The 21,263-nt window shown below is 35.4% G+C and overlaps 3 protein-coding genes across 3 annotated transcripts; 1 reads left to right on the forward strand and 2 right to left on the reverse strand.

Annotated features, from left to right (window-relative positions):
- Nucleotides 1-1,277: 1,277 nt before the first annotated feature.
- On the reverse strand, nt 1,278-3,014 carry LOC114753358 (uncharacterized). The gene is made up of 2 exons (XM_028942053.1): nt 2,138-3,014; nt 1,278-1,374 (listed from the first exon to the last, which is right to left on the reverse strand). The coding sequence occupies exons 1-2, from the start codon at nt 3,012-3,014 to the stop codon at nt 1,298-1,300; spliced, it is 954 nt and encodes a 317-aa protein (XP_028797886.1). The 3' UTR covers nt 1,278-1,297.
- A 5,333-nt stretch (nt 3,015-8,347) lies between these two features.
- LOC114753359 (ankyrin repeat-containing protein ITN1-like) lies at nt 8,348-10,876 on the reverse strand. Its single transcript, XM_028942054.1, has 3 exons — nt 10,554-10,876; nt 10,275-10,512; nt 8,348-9,235 (listed from the first exon to the last, which is right to left on the reverse strand). Exons 1-3 carry the CDS (start codon nt 10,874-10,876, stop codon nt 8,348-8,350), a joined length of 1,449 nt encoding a protein of 482 aa, XP_028797887.1.
- A 5,522-nt stretch (nt 10,877-16,398) lies between these two features.
- On the forward strand, nt 16,399-17,803 carry LOC114753360 (ankyrin repeat-containing protein ITN1-like). The gene is made up of 3 exons (XM_028942055.1): nt 16,399-16,804; nt 16,926-17,011; nt 17,606-17,803. Exons 1-3 carry the CDS (start codon nt 16,399-16,401, stop codon nt 17,801-17,803), a joined length of 690 nt encoding a protein of 229 aa, XP_028797888.1.
- Nucleotides 17,804-21,263: the final 3,460 nt, after the last annotated feature.

Genomic DNA, 21,263 nt, shown 5'->3' on the forward strand with positions numbered 1-21,263 from the left:
CTGTTTCAAAATCCCTTCATTACTGCCTGTGAGTATGAGATCATCAACATAAACCAGTAAATAGATGGATTCATTTGGTTTAATCCTAGTAAACAAGCAAGCATCGGACTTAGTTTGTGTAAAGCCCAGATTGCACAAGGTGTCTTTGAGCTTAATGAACCAAGCTCTAGGGGCCTGTTTTAACCCATATAATGCCTTTTTCAACTTGCAAACTAAGGCTGCTGAAGAATTTTGCTCGAAGCCTGGAGGTTGTTGCATAAAAACCTCTTCGGTCAGGTCTCCATTTAGAAATGCATTATTAAAGTCAACTTGATGCATCTTCCAGTTATTTGTGGCAGCAAGAGTAACTAGTATTCTAATAGTTGATGGCTTTACTACTGGACTAAAAATATCATTGTAGTCCGAACCAACTTCTTGAGAAAATCTAATAGCAACTAATCTGGCTTTTCTTTTTGTAACGACACCTTCTGCATTTGTCTTGTTTCTGAAAATCCATTTACATCCCACAATTTTACGATTTGATGGCTGTGGGACAAGCTCCCAAGTATCAAATTTCAGTAAAGCATTATACTCTTCTTCAGCTGCTGCTTTCCACTCAGAATACTGTAATGCTTCCTGAATAGTTTGAGGACAGAATGACTCAGAGGCTGCTGCCAGGTAAACTTTGGGTTTGAATATTCCTGCTTTGGATCTTGTTATCATGGGGTGGGTATTTTGGTTAATAGTAGGAATCTGTGGTGGTACGCTGGAAGAGGTTTCTGGTGTAGATTCAGGAAAAGACTCAAGTATGGGACTAGGAAATAATGAGTTGGATGGTTGAGAAGGAGAAGTAGTAGGTGGGATTGAATGAGTTTGAGATTCAGCGGGTTGTGAGACTGGTTTGATGGGTAAAGGTGTAAAGGAAGAGGATGAAGTGTTTGTGGAAGGTTGTAAATTTCGAATATTGAACTGAGTTTGACTGGGAAATGTAAACTCATCAAATCTTACATGACGAGAGATGTATAACCTTCCAGTTTGTGAGTCCAGACACTTGTAGCCTCTATGCTAGGAGCTGTAACCAAGAAAGATGCAGGGAGCTGAGCGAAATGCTAACTTGTTTGCCTGATAGGGTCGCAACCATGGATAACACAAGCAGCCAAAAACTCTAAGGAGTGAATAATCCAGTTTCTGTCATATAGTTTTTGATAAGGAGTAAGACCATCAAGAGGTTGTGAAGGTAATCTGTTTATTAAGAACACAACAGCTGTGAAAGCATGGGGCCAGTAGTATAATGGCAAGGAGGCCTGAGCCAGCAAGGTCAGTCCTGTTTCAACAATTTGCCTATGCCGTCTCTCAACCAATCCATTTTGTTCAGACGTGTGTGGGCAAGAAAGTCTATGTTCAATACCAGAGTCAGTTAAAAAAATTTTGAACACCAAGAATTCACCCCCATTGTCAGACTAAAATTGCTGAATTTTTGTCTGAAATCGAACTTCAACCTTTAACTTGAAATTTTTAAAAGCTTGTAAAGCCTCTGATTTGTGCTTAAGTAAATATATCCAGACAAATCTGCTATATGAGTCAACAAACGCAATATAGTATGCATAGCCAGAAGATGCAATAGGAGCAGGGCCCCACAGATCTGCCATAACTAGTTGAAATGGTTTTTTATAGATTGTAGCAGAGGGTACAAAAGGTAGTTTATGACTTTTTCCCATCTGACACGCCTTACAGACAGATAAAGACATATCTTTGGGAACTGCTACATTATTCAACTGCAAAATTTTTCTAGTGAGGTCACTTGAAGGATGACCAAGTCTACGGTGCCACAAAGTAAAATTGTTAACAGCAGAAACAGTGAAACAGCTACTATGAGTATTTTTAACTGGTGCGAGCTTTTTCACAGAGTGGTCCAGATACTTGTACATGCCATGCGTTTCAGTACCACGAGCCAAAATCAGTGGGGTCTGCAGATCCTTAACAATGCAATTATCAGGAAAAAACTCAACAGAAACCTGATTTTCCTTTGTAAACCGAGCAATGGACATGAGATTCTTTTTCATTTCAGGGACACATAAAACATTACGTAGAAGTAATGACTTATTTGCAGGTAAAACAGAGTGACCAACTGTGGTAATAGAAAGGGGTTGGCCATTACCTACTTCAACTGTTCCAGTTCCATTGAAAGGTATAATTTGCTGCAACTTATCAGTTGAGTTTGCAACATGCTGAGTGGCTCCCGAGTCAAAGTACCATGCACCATCATTGTTCACTGCAGATGGAGTAGCAAGATAAACTTGAGCATTAGACGAATGATCAACTACCTGAGAAGTTGTTGATCCTTGGGAAGTCACGATTTCAGCAATATTGTTCACTATTGGAGAGGATGAACTAGCGGCAACATTGACATTTTTGTCGATTTCACCTTGGTTACTAGTGTGAGTGCCAAATTCACATGCAGAAGGGACATTAGAGACTCCATAATCACCAACAACAGGAGCATAGTTGTAAGCTGTGTGATAAGCACTAGGAGGAGCAGATGAGTTAGTATAGACAGGATTGGTCTGATTGCTATAGTTAAAATCATACCGAAAGTAGCATTTATCAGCTGTGTGTCCAATCTTGTGGCAAATCTGACATGATGGCCGAAAAGAAAAAACGCGGCCACGACCTCTTCCAACAAGAGCTCTCGGTTGAGAATATGGAGGTTGCGGTGGTTGAGGTGGAGGAGTACTACCCCTGCCTCCGATAGTGCGTGGTGCATAAGCCGCATGAAACACAGTGTCATTTGTATTTGCTTGGGATGAGGCATTCAGAAGAAATGTTTTCTGTCGAGTTTTTGCATCTATAAGCATGGTATGCACTTCTGTTAATGTGAACTTCCCATGAGCACCGTTAATTACTGCTATTACCGACTCATATTCAGCCGAAAGTCCATTGAGAATATAAGAAACATGATCAGTGTCAGCAACACGTTGACCGAGCATGGCCAAATGATCGCAGATAGACTTGATTGTAGCGAGATAGTCTCGCATCGGTAATCCCCTTTCTTTTGATTTGTAAGTTGATTCCGATAGGAAAGAACCTTCGCATCAGATCTAGCAGAGAAGAGTTGCTCAAGGCGCGACCAGATCTGGAATGAAGTGTTCTAGCCTACCAGTTCGGGAAGAATTGAAGAGCTCACGGATGAGAGTAACCATGAGGCTAATGATGAATCTTGAACCTCAAAATCTTCATATTCTGAGTTCGAAACCATTTGACCACCATCGCCTTGAACTTGCAGCGGCGGAGCTTTCGATGTACCATCAAGAAGGCCAAGAAGTTGGTGTTGTTTGGCCATCAATTGAACTTGCTGCTTCCACATGAGATAGCTGTGATCGTCTAATTTGACTGTGATCTTCTTGTTGACAAAGAACCGTGGCCCTGAAGTGGCAGACAGAGCCAAATCCTCACGAGTAGCACCAATAGTTGAAGATCCAGACATTTTTTTTCAGAAAAACAAACGTGCTGTGTTGATTGAGAAGAAGATAGACAGAAAAAATTGAACAGGATCGGATCGGATGTCACCAGTAGTGCGGTGGCTCTGATACCATATCTGAATAATTGCAGAGAAATGTAAAAGAGAGAAAGATAAAGCTCTGAGTAATTCTTTTATTGATATTACTTCACCGTACAATTTGAGCCGAGCTGAACTATTTATACTGTAAGTAGTTATAACATGCTAAACTGAAGTTTGTTACTCGTGTGAGTCAAGTTGGGCCCACTACAGCTGGCTACAGCTAAGCATATAATCCAATACTCATGACTCCTTCTGTGCTCTTTGCTTCCGTATGATGACTTATTGGATTCTATCATATATACTAATTTTAAATCACAGGAAACCTCTTCTTATCATTTGCACAAAGAAAAAGTTCATCAATCTATGCTCTTTCTATACAGGATCTTACTTTACTCTTGCACAAGACGTTTTGTTGATACTCGAATCCTTTCAAAATTATGATAGTTGTTCTTTTATTTGTGATTTTGTTAGGAATTTTTTCTGTTTTCCTTTTCTAGTTATTCTGATGTAGTCCTGTAAAGTGTACCTTTTATTAATTATATATATCTTCGTTTTATCAAAAAAGAAAAACGAAATGGCATCAACACTGTCTACTGTATTATATTTTACCTATATAGCATGAGCTTTGAGAAATGAATTATATTATATATGATTGATGAATGATGAATAGCACACACTTTATGAATTATATATTATACGCTGACGATTTTTTTAAAAAAAAATTGACGTAAATTTTCTTAGAATTCTAAACTTGCGACTCTAGTTTTGGATCATTAATTAGAATGTTTGGATAATGAAAATATAATACTCCCTCCAGTCTTTATGGAAGCTATGCATGAACGTAATGCTTATAACTTCCCTCCAAACATTAAACTATAAAATATGTCTTATATTTAGAATCAGAGGTGTACATTATTGCATAACCTGAACATAATTAAAAATCAATGTGAAAATGCAGTTCAAATAATATATTATTAAAAATAAATAGATATAATGGTTACAGTTCGAATTGAATAGTTGAAATATATTATTTTTGATGCTCGAATTTTCTTACACAAAATTGAGCCAAAAGAACAAGTATGTATAATTTTTTCACTAGTTGTCAGAATTCCTGAAAGTATGAGCAATTTATATCTTCTTGTGTCTCATGAATTTTGTTTCAGTCCAGCACGTCTTGATTATTTAGACAATCACTAATTCAATTGATAAGAAAAGAGAGGTTAGAATGAAGAGAAGCATTTACACATACCTTTGAAATTTCAAAGTATTATTGCCTTCATCTAACGAATTAATAAGATGCATGTGTCGACATTAATTACAAACTGCCTGTCACTGTAAAGACAGGAGAAACGAAGAGTAGGAAATACTCAATTTATTTCTCTTTTATAAGATAAAATATAAAAAATTTTGCATTCCTATTGCAAAATTTAAGTAATTAATTTTTGGCTAAAAATATATAATTTGTCCTCTAAATTTGCATTTAGCTTAATTTAGTCCCTTACAATTATAAAGCACAATTTTGGTCTTTTAATTTTAAAATCATTAGTTTCATTTAACAAAAGCTGTGAATGACCTACAGAGTAGTCTTTTTACTTGGTGAGCAAAAGTTTTAATAATTAATAAAGTGTAGTCAAAATCTGTACAAAGTAAAAGTTGTAAATGGCCTAAAAAGTAGCCTTTTTATTTGCTAAACAAAAGTTGTTAATAGGAATAAAATGTAGTCTAATATCTATATAAAAGGTATAAATCACCTCTAATAAAAATTAAATAAGTAACAATATATTACCTCCTTTGACTTCTAAATATAAGATCCTGTTTGTAGTGTAAATTAAACTACAAATGAGGTTTTATATTTAAGACTGGAGGTTATTTATTATTTTGCACCAATTTGATGACAAAACATTTGTAGCTCAATGTGATCACTCTAAATTTTAAGATGGTTAGGCTGTGGTGAGATTAGATCCCACATTGACCAATATGAAAAAAAGCCCTCCTGCCAGCGGCCAGCTCACCGGGTCTCTGACACTCACCGGCGTATAATCATTTTTCACGGAACATTAAATTACAAATAGAAAACCATGGAATACAACCAAAATAATATACGCACGTTGTTCAAAAAATATTTTTTAAAATAAATAAGTAAAAACGGTTGCAATTTGATGCTCTTTAATTAATTACATACATGAAGAATTTTCTGACTTGAAATTGAAATGAACAATCGTATCTGACTTTGTTTTTCCATTATTTGCCAGAAAAGTATGAACAGCGTTCTCATGACTTTTGTTTCAGTCAATTACGTCTTAGTTATTTAGATAATCACTTGTCCAGATTGATAAGAAAAGAGAGGCTAGAAGGACGAGAAGCATTTACTACCTTCATCTAACAAAACAATGAAACATATATGGTTGAACGTTCAACTTATTATTTCCTGCATCTAACGAATTAATTAGGAACTGACAATCATTGAAAAGATATGGAGGAAGGCGGGGAGGAAGGCGGAGTAGGAATTACTCAAATTTTGGTGGGATTCAATTTTTTGGCAATTCACACTGTACTGCAGATTTGCATAGGCTCATACCGACTCATTGGAAGCTTATCATCTAATTACTACTCTGATGGATGGATAGGCATAACTCACTATCTTAGGCTCGGCTGATGAGGGACGACTTGGTTTAAATCTGATTTTGTAACCTCAAGTTAATCTTGCCTTTGTAATTAAAAAAGAAGTACTCAATTTATTGCTTTTCATATAAACTTTAAAATATTTTGGCAGCTCATCAAATGAAGAGGACTGACTGCAAAGGGAGAGAATAATAATTCCCATATTTGAATGTTATGTGTCTCACATTGACGAAGTGGAGTTTACAAGTTTAAGGAATTCTTTCTTCTAATATGCTAGCCTTTGGGGATTGAACTTTCTTTTTGAGTTTATGCTTATCACATTGAACCTTAAACGTAAAATGAATGTCTCACTCTAATGAATCAATTTGTTTGATATGAAAATAATTTGAAACGTTTCTTCGTGAAAGTTAATGCCTCTTTGATTCCATCTCATCTCATCTCATCTCCTCCTATACATGTATCTTGGAACTTTTTCCCCCCTCCTTCTAAGAGTATTTTGGATCGTTTACGTTCATATATTACCTCCGATCCCTGTCCTATTCGAACTCGATCGCGACTTGCTAGATAAGGTAGCACCCTCTCCAGGAAGCCACGAGTCTACAAGGCGGATTGTTTACCTTCAAGTATTCATAAGAAGTTCCCTTTTTTCTTCAAAAAGAAGACGAATGTAGTTTTTCTTAGACACAAATATTCTCTTATTGAAGATCATCCACTTTAAAATACTATTAAATACTAAATGCGGATACTTATAACAGAAATTTGAACCTAATGGTTTCTGCAGCTTACGACTTCCCCTTCTGCTTTCTTCTTTTTCTGTTCGCTGTCTCACAACCCGCTTTTTTTAATCGTCGCCTAACGTTTGCAACCTCCCAACTTAGTTTAGGTTAGCTAAAAAGGTGTTTGGTAATAGACGTCGGTTAAATGGAGAGGAATTGTGACCCCTGCCGAATGAAAATTCCATGAAATTTTAGTTCTGCTAGAAAAACTCTCTCTCTCTCTCTCTCTAATATAAAGTGATTTAACTTGCCTAAATTTTTAATTAACACATGAAAAATAATTCAATCAAATCTTTTAACATTAAGCCAAATAATCATGATAAGTGTCCTAAAGCTTACGAAGTAAACCATGTAAACACAAATAAAATAAGAATTCATTAGTCCGTCAACAGTAAAATTAATCCACAACGTTTGCCGCCCAGTGCCAAACAACAAAACACATTAATTGAAAAATAAATCATATACGAAACACATATGTTCGCTCTCATTCCTTGGTCGTTTGCATAGAGATCTTCTTGATTATCCTGACGTATTTCTTCACAAACAATCCAGCTCAGGCCATGCGAAGTAAAGCATGTTGGAATGTTTTTAAAGTGAAGAGATGTGTTTTTTAAAAGGTCATGTTTTTATAAATTAAGAAATTTATATAAAAGGCTGTGCCAAGAGTTACAACATGGTAAAATGTTGTGTTATTTTAAGAAATTTCTACATATAAGGGGGACGTTAGTCTTCATGAAGTAACATATATTGTGACTTTTTTTATAAAAAAAAAATATGCTAACGAAAGATCAAAATAGGTAGGGGCGAAATAAATTAAAAGAAAGTGTTGTTTACACCTTCAAGATGTAGTGCATAACTTTTTTCCTCATCTCTTGGCCTTCTACTTTTCAAAGAACCATAACCACCATCAAAACATTTGATGATGTAATCAATTCTTGACATAAACCTTGGTGAATTAAGCCACCACGGGGGTTTATTAAAACTTGAAATGTAATATTTGATATAACATTTGATCACCAGACTCATATTCCCTCTCATGTCTTCTACTCAATAATCCTTATATTTAAACCAATTTCCCATTTTATTTTCAGATGTTTGTGAAATACTGTCATTTCTCTTCCAACATGTTGAGCGTTATCAATTCCATTCTTCCCTATTTTGATGCCAACGTTCATAAATGCGAGTTCTACCCAAACACATCTTAATCAGAAAACTTCAATTTGTAGATGAAGATAACATAGTTAAATTACCGAAAAATAATTTTATTACAAGTGGAAACTCAAAACAGAATAATGTTATTACACGAAGGGAAACATAACCCTCATATAGTAATCGTAAGAGCAACCCACGCCACTTGAGCGCGGCCCGGTAATAGCATTAGTTGAAATGTGATATGTGAAGAAAAACAGCATCAACTTTCCCTAATTCCACAAGTGAACAGTTTTTTGATTGCTCTGACAAATTTCTTCACAATCCAAATTATAAAGCGCAGTGTGATTAACACCAGAACGAGCACAAGCAATCCAGCCCAGGACAATATTGAAACTAAAATGGTGATCAAAGCTGCTTTATCATTCCGAAGATGATCTGGCATGACCATTAGGAGGGCAACTAAGTAGGCAAGGGCTAGGGTTGTGAGAGTGATACACATGCCTATGGATAGAAGCCATATCAAAGCTTTGTTCTTCATAGGAACTCCACTTATAAGCAAGAGGGTGACGCTAAGTGATGAAATGAAGGAGATGGTATTGTAAATTACGTACTCCAGAAACAAACTTTGGGAATGAAAAGATGAGACAGCTTCCCCAGGGCAATAGGACTTGTTGTTAGAAAGGACAGTGCAGTTTAGGGCTTCAATATTGGATGGACCTTGAGATAAACCTTGAGATAAACCTTGTTGGATGAAGCCACCAGGTGGGTTAACTAATGATTGAAATGTTATGGTGGCTATAACGGTAGACACTAAACTCAGATTTCCCCTCATTTCTTCTACCCAGTCACCCTTGTGTTTGAACCAACCTCCAATCCATTTCAAAAGCCTTATCAAACAGTTTCTCTTCTTCTTCTTCTTTCTTCGAATTCGAGGTCTTGCAACTGGCGGTGACGTGTGAGAAGGAGTGTGGATTCCGTTCTTTTCATCATCTCTGGTTCCAGAATATTCCATCAGCATGACTTGAATTTCGAGGGTTTTGAAATCTTTCGGGCTGCGTTTAAGGATTTCATAGGCAGTGAGACCCATGTCGTTCTCCAAACTTGCCATTTCCGTTACTTCTGTAATTGATAGGAGGTACCTTATAGTCTGAAATAATAAACATGCATGTTAGTATATATTATGGAGGTGTCATATGATTCTGGGGCAAAAACATTAGACCCAAATATTTTTAAAATATTTTTTTATTTTATAATTTATCTTTAGTTTGCTTATTTTGCCCAATAAACTCACTAACTCATCAGCTGGATCGAAGTGGCTTATTTTCCCTTTGCGGTAATTTTCTTTCATCTCATGGCAAGAAAAAATTGGAAGACGAAGCGCGCGCGCACGCACACACATATATCTCTGTTCATATTTCTCTATTTGCTAAAACGAAAATAATTAGAAAGAAAGAAAACAAGAAAGAGAGGATATATCGTTTGGCTGACAAAAAAAAAAAGGAGAAGTAAACGACAAAAAGAAGAGAATAGTAAAAATCCAAACTCGCCAACGAATCACATGAGTCGAAGCTTTGCATTTCAATTTCATCTTTTCCTCCTATTTAAATATTTCAAACTTGAGCATAAAGTCAAATTATCTGTAATATAATAATAATAAATGAATTATTGAGTAGTATTATAATCGGCCAGGGTGGGGTCATTTGAAGATGGGCTCCATTTCCTTACTTATAACCCATTAATCCGAAATTTCTTTGATCTTTCCTCCATCGACGCTATCATCCATCTGACCAGGCGGCTAATGGCTTAATTTGCCGGTGATTCGACTATCGGGAAAAATCAGCAAACTATCTAGAGGGAGTAAATTATAAACTGAACATTATAACCAATTTTTTCGTATTAATAATGGTTATTAAATTAATAAGCCAAACTAGCTAGCTATATGGTAAAATTCGGATTCTTTTATTCAACTTTTATCTCAGTCCGTAAAATATCGTCATGTGATGAACTGCATCTGTCTTAATCTATGACACAATGAAATCACACCAATACTCCAGACGTATCGTTTCAGCCAATAATTCTCGGAAAATATAACCCTTTCATGTAAGAAGAAAACTACTTATATATATATATATATGTATGTATGTATGTATATAAAGATATAAAAGGAAGGATAATATCAATCATACCTCAACTTGCCTGGACGTGACAGCTAAATGGAGAACGGTGTTCCCCACTCCATCAGAACTTGTGAAGTAAAGAAGCTTCCCAGAAATGGCAAGTTCCAATTCCACCAAACCTTTAAGAGTCTCCAAACGATTGTGTATCACACACAAGTGAAATACAGTGTTTCCGTCATCAAGAAAGCTCAGAGACTCAGGCTTCGCTTTACCAACTCTTTCACAACCTCTATTCTCCCTCTGATAACTGCATAGTGCAAAGGAATTTTCCCCTCTTCATTAGGAAACAAGCATGGCTTGTTATTAACTTTAAGAAGTTCCTTCACGATGTCGATGTGACCTTCTGCAGAAGCCAAGTGGAGGGGTGTGTTCTTGGAAGAATCAACCTCAACGGCTAGATTGGGTTTGTATGTGAGAAGCGCCTTGGTGAATTCAAGGTGGCCAAGCAAAGCTGATATGTGTAAAGGAGTTTCGGTGAAGCCACTTTGTGAGATCTTGTGGAGGATTAATGGTTCTTTCTGCAAAATTGAGTTCAAAGTTGATAAAGACCCTCTGCGTGATGCTTCGTAAAGAACGCTCAATCTGTCTTCTTCACGATGGGATGTTCCCATTTTGATTATCGATTGTCTCGCTTGCGTGAATGCCAAAGGTGGAGGTATGCTTCATTATATATATACACGCACACACATCATTTTGGAAGAATCCGTCAAAGTATGTTGCGTTGATTTCTTAATGTTCTAATCGTTGATTACTCTAGTCAGGTGTGTAGTTGAATAGTCTTCAGGGTTGCGAAAATTAAAAGATACAATAAATATATTTATATTTCATCATCTTATTTTCAAGAATACATTCACTGAGTTCTTATTTAGTGAAAGATGGAATAATAAATCAATTTGAATATATTGTTTTCTGAATTTTGACCTGTCCATTTTATCATTACACTAATAATATTCTCATCACCCACTTAAACATTCAATCCAAAGACGTAGGCTGTATTGCTTTTGGCCGATTCTGACCAATTCAAGCTCTGTTTTTTGTTTTTTTTTCGAAAAGAAAATTTGTAGAAGGGGGAAAACATATTACAAGTGTTAAAGTTTCACTAACATCGTTTACCTACTGATATAAATTAATTAGCACAGTGGTTTGTATATATAATTTTTAGAATTCAAACAATAGTTTAATTATATATATAGAGAGACAGTTGACTTGTGATTAATACGGATCTATGGATAGAAGCATAGAGCCCATAATTTTTTTTAATTTAAATAATTTAGTATTGTTTTATGGCTCAAAAGCGGTACCATACAATAGGTCAATGATCTTTTTTTTCTCATAGGATGATTTTTCTGCATTTGGCTAATACAATAATGCGTAATATTATTAAACGCCTTGCCCAGAAAGCGAACTTTGAATATTAAATTACCTGATTAACTAAATTACCACTTACGTCACACTAGTGGTCGTATATAATTTTTTTGCATTCTTAGCAAGCTGAGGTTTTATTTAGTACTACCTCCGGTTCTATATATAAGTTTCAAATAACTGAATTACGTTTAAGGAACTAATGGTTAAAATTAGTTAAAATTAATAAATGGGGCCGTGGTGCATTGCCTCCGAACATGGAGACGGTTAGAAATTGATTTTTTTTTTTCAAATTTGTCTTATTTATTGAGAGAGTAAACGAGAGGCAATAAATACAAACATGATGAAAGAGAATATATGGGGGTAATATTAATGAGAGGAAGTTTGTACTAAATAGACCTGCGGTCTTTAATATAAAAACTCGTTTGACTTTTATTTTGATTCTAAATATAAAATCCCAATTCACTTTGTCTCTCATATTTATCTATTTTTTTCCTCAAAGTGATCCTTATAATAATGATAATTTTAGCTAATACACTTGATTAGTAAGGATATTTTAGGAAAAAAACACTTATTTATTACAAATAACTAACTTAACTAATTTTCTTAATCTATTCAAATTAGTCAACTAGCTCTTATGTTAAGAGAACCAGAGGTAGTATTTTTTTTTTTAATTGTTCCTCTAGGCCAACATTTCCAGTAATGAGGGAGTCTGTGGCTGAAAAGTCAAAGTTTATTTAGATAGCAAATGAGAGGTGTAGTAGAGAAGATGCGGAGAGCATAGCCAACCAATGTTGAACATTCCACTTAAAAATATCGTCCTAAGCTCTAACGACTATTGATTTGTTCGATTTATATGAAAATCAGAAACCGACTCGTTTTGTCCATTAAGTTAGAATTCCTGAGTTTCGCTATGATGTGAAGTAGAGTTACTTGATGGATACAGACGAGGGAATCTTCTAATGAAAAGTAGAGTTAATTGCCAGATAACAAGCTAAGCAAGGGGTACGTACAGGAGACGCAAAGAACGTAGAACACCATAGTGGAACTTTCAACTAAAACTATTGTCTTAATATTGATTTTTTTTGTCATTTAAGCTAGAATTCCTGCAGGTTTCGCTATCATGTGAGAGTAGTGGAGTTAATTGCGGGATACAGAGGAGGAATCTTCTAATGAAAAATAGAATTACTTAATATATGAACAAGAGGTAGGAATAAAGAAATAATGGGGGTGGCTCACATGGAGATAAGCTAAAGGATTAAATTAATAAGCAGGACCATATCCATGACCTTTCCAAGCTGCATGCCATTAGGACATAACGTTATTGGTCACCATAATTAAACTTTTAACCTTAAGCTTAACGTCTTCATCCAATGAATTGATTTGTTGGATGTATAAAAATCAGAAATGGACTCTTAACACCAATTAAGTTAGAAAACTTAATGTCCTCCTCATTGTGAAACATAGGGACAAGGAAACCTTCGAATGAAAAGCAGAGTTGAAACATAATAACAATCAAGAGGTGGTGATGAAAATATGAAAAGCATATCCGATCCCCCTATATGAGGTATATATATAGCCCTCTCTCCCTCTCTAATTATTAACTATGTCTTAATTATTTATATAATCATTTTTTATAAGAAAAGAGAGTTTGAAAGAAGATCGAGAATCGTGCATTTAACAGAATTGAATTTTCAACTCGGAATTATTGCCTTAGTCGAACAATGACCTTGTTGCGCATATGGACATTATAATTAGAAACCGACCTTTGTTGAAAAGTATAAATGTTTTTTTCCTATTGGACAAAACGTAGAAGAGTACGTGGAAATGTTGAGTGATTATGACAAATAAGAGGTAACGAAGGCAGAAAAGCCTCTTCGATCTCATCCTTTCCTATATTGCGGTGAAGAATTTGCTCCTCACTTACATTTGATAATTGAGACATATTCTTATATCTTCGAAATCATTCTGTTATATTAGAAATTTTTAATTAAAAACAAATTAGGATCGAGTCTGGTTTCAACTTGGTGAAAATCAGAGTTTTCCCATTGCCCAAATCCAAGAGAAACTCAGGAAAAGCGATGAGAATTTCTCAACGATCCTAAGTGCGAGAGAAATAGATTGTAGGAAGTTGCTTTGTTATGGAAAATTCCGAGACAAGATAATTCATCGTAGAACATCCGAGAGAAAATTATTTTTTCTAATGAAAATTAACGAAAAAAATTATTTGTACTTTGTTTTTATGAATTTTCTTAAAATAATTTTTTTCACATGGAGTTATTTGAAAAAAATTCTCTCAGGTTGAGAAATTTTCTCTAATTTTTTTGGAGAAAAAACCTTTTTTAATGAATTTTCTAAGAAAGAAATCAAAAAAATTTAAATAATATGCAGATTTATCATCTAAATATTTAATTATACTCTATAACTACCTTGTATTTCACAATTGAAGAAAAAAAGGATCAATTTAATAAAAGAAGATAACAAAATATTAGGGCCTTACTTTATTTTTAACAATAACTATTCTCGAATTCTAATTTTTCTCTCTCTTCTAGTCAAGTGTTTCCAACCAGATATTTTGAATGAATATAAGCATGTCCTTGAAAATTTGGAAAATTTCGGCATTCTTATTTATAAGATTTTTTTCCAAAATTTAAGAATTAATATTTTTTTTTAAAAAAAATGCTTGAAAATAAAAGCTAGGAGGGAGGGAGGGAGAGTTAGGGAGACCAATATCTCATCAGATGAAGAGGATTGCAAAGGAAGATAATCAATATTATATTCCTCAATAATCCTCATGACCATATTTGAACTTTCAACTTATAATGAAAAACCACATAATCACTTTTTTTGTGTTTTATGAGATAAAACTTTCTTACGTACTTATATTATACAGTGCAAAATTATTTAAAGTCAACTAATGTAAACACCCTCACCAAAGTTTTTTTTTAATAAAGTATAGACATCTTTCTATTGGAGACAATCCTATTCGAGACACTGTCGGACATTAAATGTGGGCACCTCTCCCAGCAGGAATTTAAATATTGGTTCATTATGTTATAAGGGACTAGCTCATTTTGCTAAACTCAACTCCTATTGGTTAACACTTTTAACCAAGTTAAAGGAAGACGTTTTCGCATGAAAGGTGGAAATGCCTCTTTGAGCCCGCCTCATGTCAGCTCCTATATAATTTGGATCGTTCGCGTTCAAGTATTCATACAGGTGTTTTTTTGTTTGAGGGGAAAAAAATTGGTTGTGTTAAGAGTCAAGTGACCGTATACCGAGCAATGTTTTAAAAGTCGGACCGGAGGTCGAACCGGAAAGATCAACGGGTCATGGTTTAATCGGTCGGATCGGTCGGACCGTTCGGTCAGACCGGTGACGCAATAATTAATTTAAAAAAATATTATATACATATAATTAGTATATATGAAAAATATCAAATTATTAAATAATTTAGAAATGCATTTAAATAATCTAAAATTATAATAAAATCATTGAAAATGGACTAAAACCTTATATATTTAATTTTATGTATGTTTAAAATATTTAATGATATTACAAATTATCAATTCATTCAAATCAAAATATTTTTTTAAAAGATAGATCAAATATCGAAACAAAAAGACTAGCGACTCACGATTTTAACACCACAATATATGAAATTTTCAATAAAATAATACTATATGGTTATAACTAGTCTAAAAATATATTAGGATATTTAAGGGGATCAATTTTTTTATTTTTCTTCTATTTTTTTAAAATTTTTTAGTATTTTTCAGTCAGGCTAAAAACCGTCCGGTTTTCTGAAAACCGTTCCGGTTCCCGGTCCAACTCCGGTTTCCGGCTTAATAACGGCTCAACTCCGGTCCAATCCGGCTCAACTATGTGAATGGTTTTTTGGTCCAAACCGAGCCGTTAACGAGTCCGGGTGACGGTTCAATCGGTCCGACCGTCCGGTCCGGTCCGGTTCTTTAATCATTGATACCGAGGAAGAAAAGAGAGTCAAGTGGCCGGACGGGGCCAAAGTTACTGTGGGGCCCATCCACCACCACATGGTGATTGAGCCAATCATTTAAAAAAAAAAAAAAGTAATTAGCTTTTCCATGATGTGCATAATTTCTGAGAGTAAAAATATAAACAAAGATCTCACTTATTTCTCATGACCATATATTTCTGAGTCAACATGTTTTAATTATTTATATTTATATAGACTAATAATTTCTCTCCTCATATTTAGTCGATAAGAAATGAGAGGTTGAAAATAAGAGTCCCATGTACGTAGTATCAATGAAGTAGCATTATTGAACTTTCAAATTTGATTGAAGTGCCATGCACTATATGACATTACATTTGCTTGATTCAGAACTTAGCCACTAACACATATCCGGGCAAAAGAAAAAATGCAATAAGGAGATGCATCCAAAATATATCCAATTAATTACATATAACTTTAGGATATTTGGTCCATTATTAAAATTTTGAATTTTTTTTGTACTAAATACAGGCTACAATGTGACAATGTAAGAGTTCCGGGTCTCATCATTATACTCCCTTGGCTTGTAGGAATTAGTTGAGTGGTTATATTTAGTCCTTAACATAGAATCTCAACATTTATGTTCTTTTCAGATTAATCTTATTAATTGCACATATTAAAAGATGACATGCATATATATATTTTAACAAATAACTAACTTTTGTTTGGGTAATATGAGAAAAAAGCAGTGCATGTAAAGGGTACCGTATAGGTAGTGAGCATCATCTAACGCGAGAGATGGAACTCAACGAGCAAATGAGTGAATTGTACCGGGCAGCATGGCTTGGGAATGAACAAACGCTGGGGAAATTGTTACAGACACACACATCAATCCTTGCCAACATTCCAGAGGGCCATCAAACTCCCTTACACATATCAGCACTGCTAGGTCATGTTTCACTTGCAAGGGTTCTTCTCTATCACGTTCGCGACCTCGCCTTTAGAATGGATTTTTCTGGAAGAACAACCCTCCACTTGGCTTCTGCAGAGGCTCACATCCACATCGTGAGGGAACCGTTTCAGGTTAACAATCAGCCATGCTTGAATTGTGACAGAGAGGGAAGAGTTCCTCTGCACTATGCAGCTATGAAAGGAAGAACTGAGGTTGTGCAAGAGCTGATCATGGCAGGGCCAGATGCTCTAAGTCATGCAGATGACAGAAAAGAAAGCCCTGGGTTTCACTTGTGTGTCACATGCAACCATTTAGAGACTCTTGAAGTTCTAGTGAAATTGGACCATGCCAATGTCAATTAATATTACTGCAGCCCAGCCTCGTACTCCCATCTTTACGCGTTCTGATAAGGCTGGCAACACCATTCTTCATTTAGTTGTCATGTTGAAGCGAGTTGAGGTATGATATTCTTTTGCGATCCTTTTCCCTAATTGTGATAACAGTTATGCATCTATTTTTCAATTTACACATGCACTATGATTAATGGTCAAAGGTTAGTTAAAGTATTAATTAGTTGTTCTTATATTACTTACATATGAACACAGTACAGAAATCATGTATAATTGATTGAACATTTTACCACCATGTTCATTATTTAGGTGGTGTGCTATCTGCTGTCAGTTCCAGAAATAAGAGAAATAGGAAACTTCAAGAACAAAGTGGGGTTTACAGCCCAGGATATCGTGGAACAAAGTCCAAAAGACTTCAAAATGATTGAAATACAACACATATTAACAAAGGCCGAAAAGAAAGGGTTACATGGCGAAAGGAAATAACTAGTGTAACCCATTCAAGTATAGTAGTTAGCTTTCTAACAAGTCCTGGAGGGTTATAAATAACTCCACGTGTAATACTGTTGTTGGCAGTGAATGAAGAATCAATATCTCTTCTCTCTCTCCTCTCTCCCTATCTCCGTACTAATTGGTATCAAGCCATCTCTTGGGCACCATGCCGGAGACACGATCAGCCGACTGATTCTGGACTATTGAGCAGCGACTCGAGCATAACGCTGCAGCAGCAGAAGAAACACGCCTTCGATTGAATCAAAATGCAGCTGACATCAGCGATCGCAAGGGTTCTATTGCTCGGATTGAAGCTTGGATTGGGGATTTGGCGACCAAGCTCACTGGGATGGCTTCGACCGTTCACAGCCAGGCCGGCATTTCATTGGGTACTTCCAATCGTCCCTAAAACCCTCCTGTTTCCGGCACTTTTGGATCACCTTCGGCGTCGACATATATTGCTCCAACAAGGAATAGCCGGATCGAATTCCGCCATTTTGACGGTACGGATTTTTGGAGGGGCATACCGCTGCCAATAATTCTTTGCCGTTGACGACACACCGATGGAGCATGGAATCCGATTGTTAGCATCCATTTGGAGAAGAAGGCTCTGAAATGGCACTTGGACTTCATCAAGAAAAAGTCGAAGGCAGAAATATCTTGGAATGAGTATTTTCGAGAGGTGGAAGCACGATTCTCGAATGTGCGTAGCATTAATGCCATGGTCGAAATCAAGAAACTCTGCATGACTGGATTTGTTGATGACTACATTGAAGAATTCGATGATCTGCATTCTAAAGTAGACATCCCTAAGTCAGTGGCCATGGCTTGTTTCTTGGGGTGATTGCGGTCAAATATTCAATCTTTGGTCGATGCCTTCTAGCCGACCACCCTAGCAAGCATGATGCAAATGGCGCGAATTCAAGCTCATACTTTGGAAGCTCTGTATCTTCATGCGCCTTCGTCCAGCTTTGCTAATCGACGATCTTCTTTTGTCACTACTTCGTCTTTGATGGTCACTTGAAACTGGTGTGGTCCCTCCTCAGAATGATGGCTGTTGTATTAAGATCCTTAAGTGCATATGGAATTATTATTTTAAAGGCCCTATAGATTGGTTCAAGCACAAGGATCCATGGCTTGAAGAGATAAGGGGGCATCTGAGAACGGTGTCCACCTTCATAGCAACTATAACCTTTCAAGGTTTAATCAATCCACCTGGTAGCTTTATTCAACAGGGCTTATCAACATCTAGAGACAATAACAACTCATCAAATCAAGTCCACAATGGCCCTTCATCTGATGATCACCCGCTCAACTGCATCACCATACCTCCTGATAATTACACGTATTGTCCTGGACAGGCTTTGGCTTCATCCTCTCATCTCCATAGTGACTTTGAGCGCTATTCATTTTACGTTACGATCTCTTTCTTTCTTTTTTTTTTCCCATCACTTGGTGTCACCCTCTTGCTTGCAAGTGGAATATTTCCTATGAAGAATAGAGCTGTGATATGGATGCCATCAATGGGCATGTGTCTGACTCTCCCATCCCTTGCAGCATATTTTACTGCCATCAATATTATACTCCCGCTTGATCTTTTGCAGGAGAAATTAATTTCCAATGTGATGTATGCAGCATTGTATACGGTCTGGAGAGTATTGCTTGCGCTAATACTAGGGCTACTCTCAATGCGCTTTTGCATTTGGATAGGGTTGAAGTTACGAGGATGGAGGAGAGAAAATGGATATTTGAGATTTCTATCTGTGCTTTTAACGAGTATTGCTTGTTTGGTGCTTTCTATTTTTTTTCGCTTTTTTGAATTATGAATATATTAGGGCTAAATCTATGTATATTAATCCTACAGTGTTTTTGCATGGGATAGTACATGAAGACCATCATTCTGTGTTCAGTTTTCATAGTTCAAGAGCGCACATTTTTATCTATTTCTAGGTATATTAATCTATATTTAACGCTGGCTTGAGACTTATTGTGAGTGATCATTTAGATATATGTTTTAGAATTACCGCTGCTGCACTGTTGTTAAAAAAAAATAAAGGCAATTTTCAGAAATAACATTTGAGTTTCAAATGTTCTATTTTAGTGACTGCTATGTCCTAAAAAGTTACGCTAAAAAATAAGTTGATTCAGATAGGTTTTATATGTCACTCCCAAGAATAATATGTTATATTAAAGATAAAAAGTTATCTAATTATTGCGTTCCCAATTCATTTCTTTACTTTATCGTTCCCTAATAATTTTTATATCGCGGCATAAGCTCTTCTCAGTAACCAAGTCCATGCCCAGTTTGTGCGAGAATGGTTATATTAGCAAGCAATCTACATTAATTAAGAACTTGTCACCCCAAAAAAAAAAAAGATAAATTAATAACAGAATCCCCAATGAAAAATTTCCCTGATTAACCATCCCACTTCTGTTGTGTACTTCCTATATATACATAAGGAGTTTTCTTAATTATCTAAGTACCTCTGCTTTAAAATATAAGTATCAAATCTTTAAGAGTGTTGGATTTTTTTTATAAGCATTATTTTAGATTTGTTGGATCATTTAATGCATTCTCTTTTCATTTTTACTCCTAATTAGTTTTATGTCTCCCATATATGGTTTTTTCCACACATTCTTTTTCATCTATTTTTTCATTCATTCTCTCTCCCACTCACCCTCCCCATAAGGATGTTTTTGAAAAATAAGTTACATTTTTTACATATTTATTATGCTTAACCAATTTTAACTAATATTTTGAATTGCGTAAGTTAGTTATTTGATGTTTATATTTTGAATGGGATGGAGCACCACCTAGTGAGTCCTTAATATTTTGAAAACATGAGATATTATAGCTTGATTTTTAGATGATCCAAATATTAAGAACTATACGCTTAAGTCAAAATTAAAGTATTATTTGCAAAAATGTAATACAATAAAAAAAATTAAATAAGAATTTGATGAACATTTGCGTAAATTTAAAAACTGCAAAGGATGTCATTAGGCATGTGCTTCACTCTCACATTCCTTGCATATGCATGCATTAATTGTTGCCATCAATATTACAATCCCTGTTCATTCCCCCCCCCCCCCCCGGGTGTATTAATAATAGTACATGAAGAACATCATTTTGTATTCCGTTTTCACGTTTCAAGAGCGCGCATTTTAATCTATTTCTAGTGTCTATCTATATGCTTCTGAGACAATAATTAATTACTTCTGCTGCAGTAATTAAAACACTAAATGCATTTTTAAGAAATGACTTCTATACTCTAAAACGTTATGCTGAAAAAAATAGTTTATTCAGCTAGATCTCATGTGTCGCTCTTAATTGTTGCGGTTGAGAAATTTAGTCTCTGCAAATGTATGCCAGTACATAATTAAATCCCTAATAAATATTTAAAAACTTTGGCATCTTAGAATATTATTATCTTCACCAAAGGTTCCACTTCCATGCCAATCGATGGAGGCCAACGTACTCGACCTTTGGAACAGACATGTTCACATCCCAATCCTTACAGGGAGCACGCAGTGTAAATTGAAATAAAAGAAAATATAGACATGAAAAATAATATTTTTTGTCAATAAAAATACTTTTTATTCACTTAAAAATAATAAGATATTTTTATACTTCCTCCCCCGCTTATTATAAGCCTTCCCGTCGACATGCTTCATAATTGATATAACACGCAAGTGTTGTTTAAAGTATTAAAATTTTTTCACCCAGTATCCCTAACTAACTATAAAACTTTCTAACTAATTAATCAAATTCCTTCTATTAATAACTTCACAGATTGAGGGCATGGGAAATGCTAAAGAAGAAAGTTCTTGTTATTGATCTCGTATCATCTGAGGTCGAGCTGCTGTCC

This window comes from Neltuma alba, unplaced genomic scaffold, assembly GCF_004799145.2.
Source record: "Neltuma alba isolate B1F8T4 unplaced genomic scaffold, ASM479914v2 tig00007881_pilon, whole genome shotgun sequence".
NCBI classification, from domain to species: domain Eukaryota; kingdom Viridiplantae; phylum Streptophyta; class Magnoliopsida; order Fabales; family Fabaceae; genus Neltuma; species Neltuma alba.

Excerpts from the sequence above, each read along its gene's own strand:
- LOC114753358 (XM_028942053.1), bottom strand. The coding sequence starts at position 3,014 with ATGCGAGACTATCTCGCTACAATCAAGTCTATCTGCGATCATTTGGCC. Across the intron at positions 1,375-2,137 it reads AACTGGAACAGTTGAAGTAG|ACTTTCTTGCCCACACACGT; the intron begins GTAATGGCCAAC and ends TATTGAACATAG.
- LOC114753359 (XM_028942054.1), bottom strand. The coding sequence starts at position 10,876 with ATGGGAACATCCCATCGTGAAGAAGACAGATTGAGCGTTCTTTACGAA. Across the intron at positions 10,513-10,553 it reads GTTAATAACAAGCCATGCTT|TTATCAGAGGGAGAATAGAG; the intron begins GTTTCCTAATGA and ends TGCACTATGCAG. Across the intron at positions 9,236-10,274 it reads TCACGTCCAGGCAAGTTGAG|ACTATAAGGTACCTCCTATC; the intron begins GTATGATTGATA and ends TTATTATTTCAG.
- LOC114753360 (XM_028942055.1), top strand. The coding sequence starts at position 16,399 with ATGGAACTCAACGAGCAAATGAGTGAATTGTACCGGGCAGCATGGCTT. Across the intron at positions 16,805-16,925 it reads GGCAGGGCCAGATGCTCTAA|CCCAGCCTCGTACTCCCATC; the intron begins GTCATGCAGATG and ends ATATTACTGCAG. Across the intron at positions 17,012-17,605 it reads TCATGTTGAAGCGAGTTGAG|CGACTCGAGCATAACGCTGC; the intron begins GTATGATATTCT and ends ACTATTGAGCAG.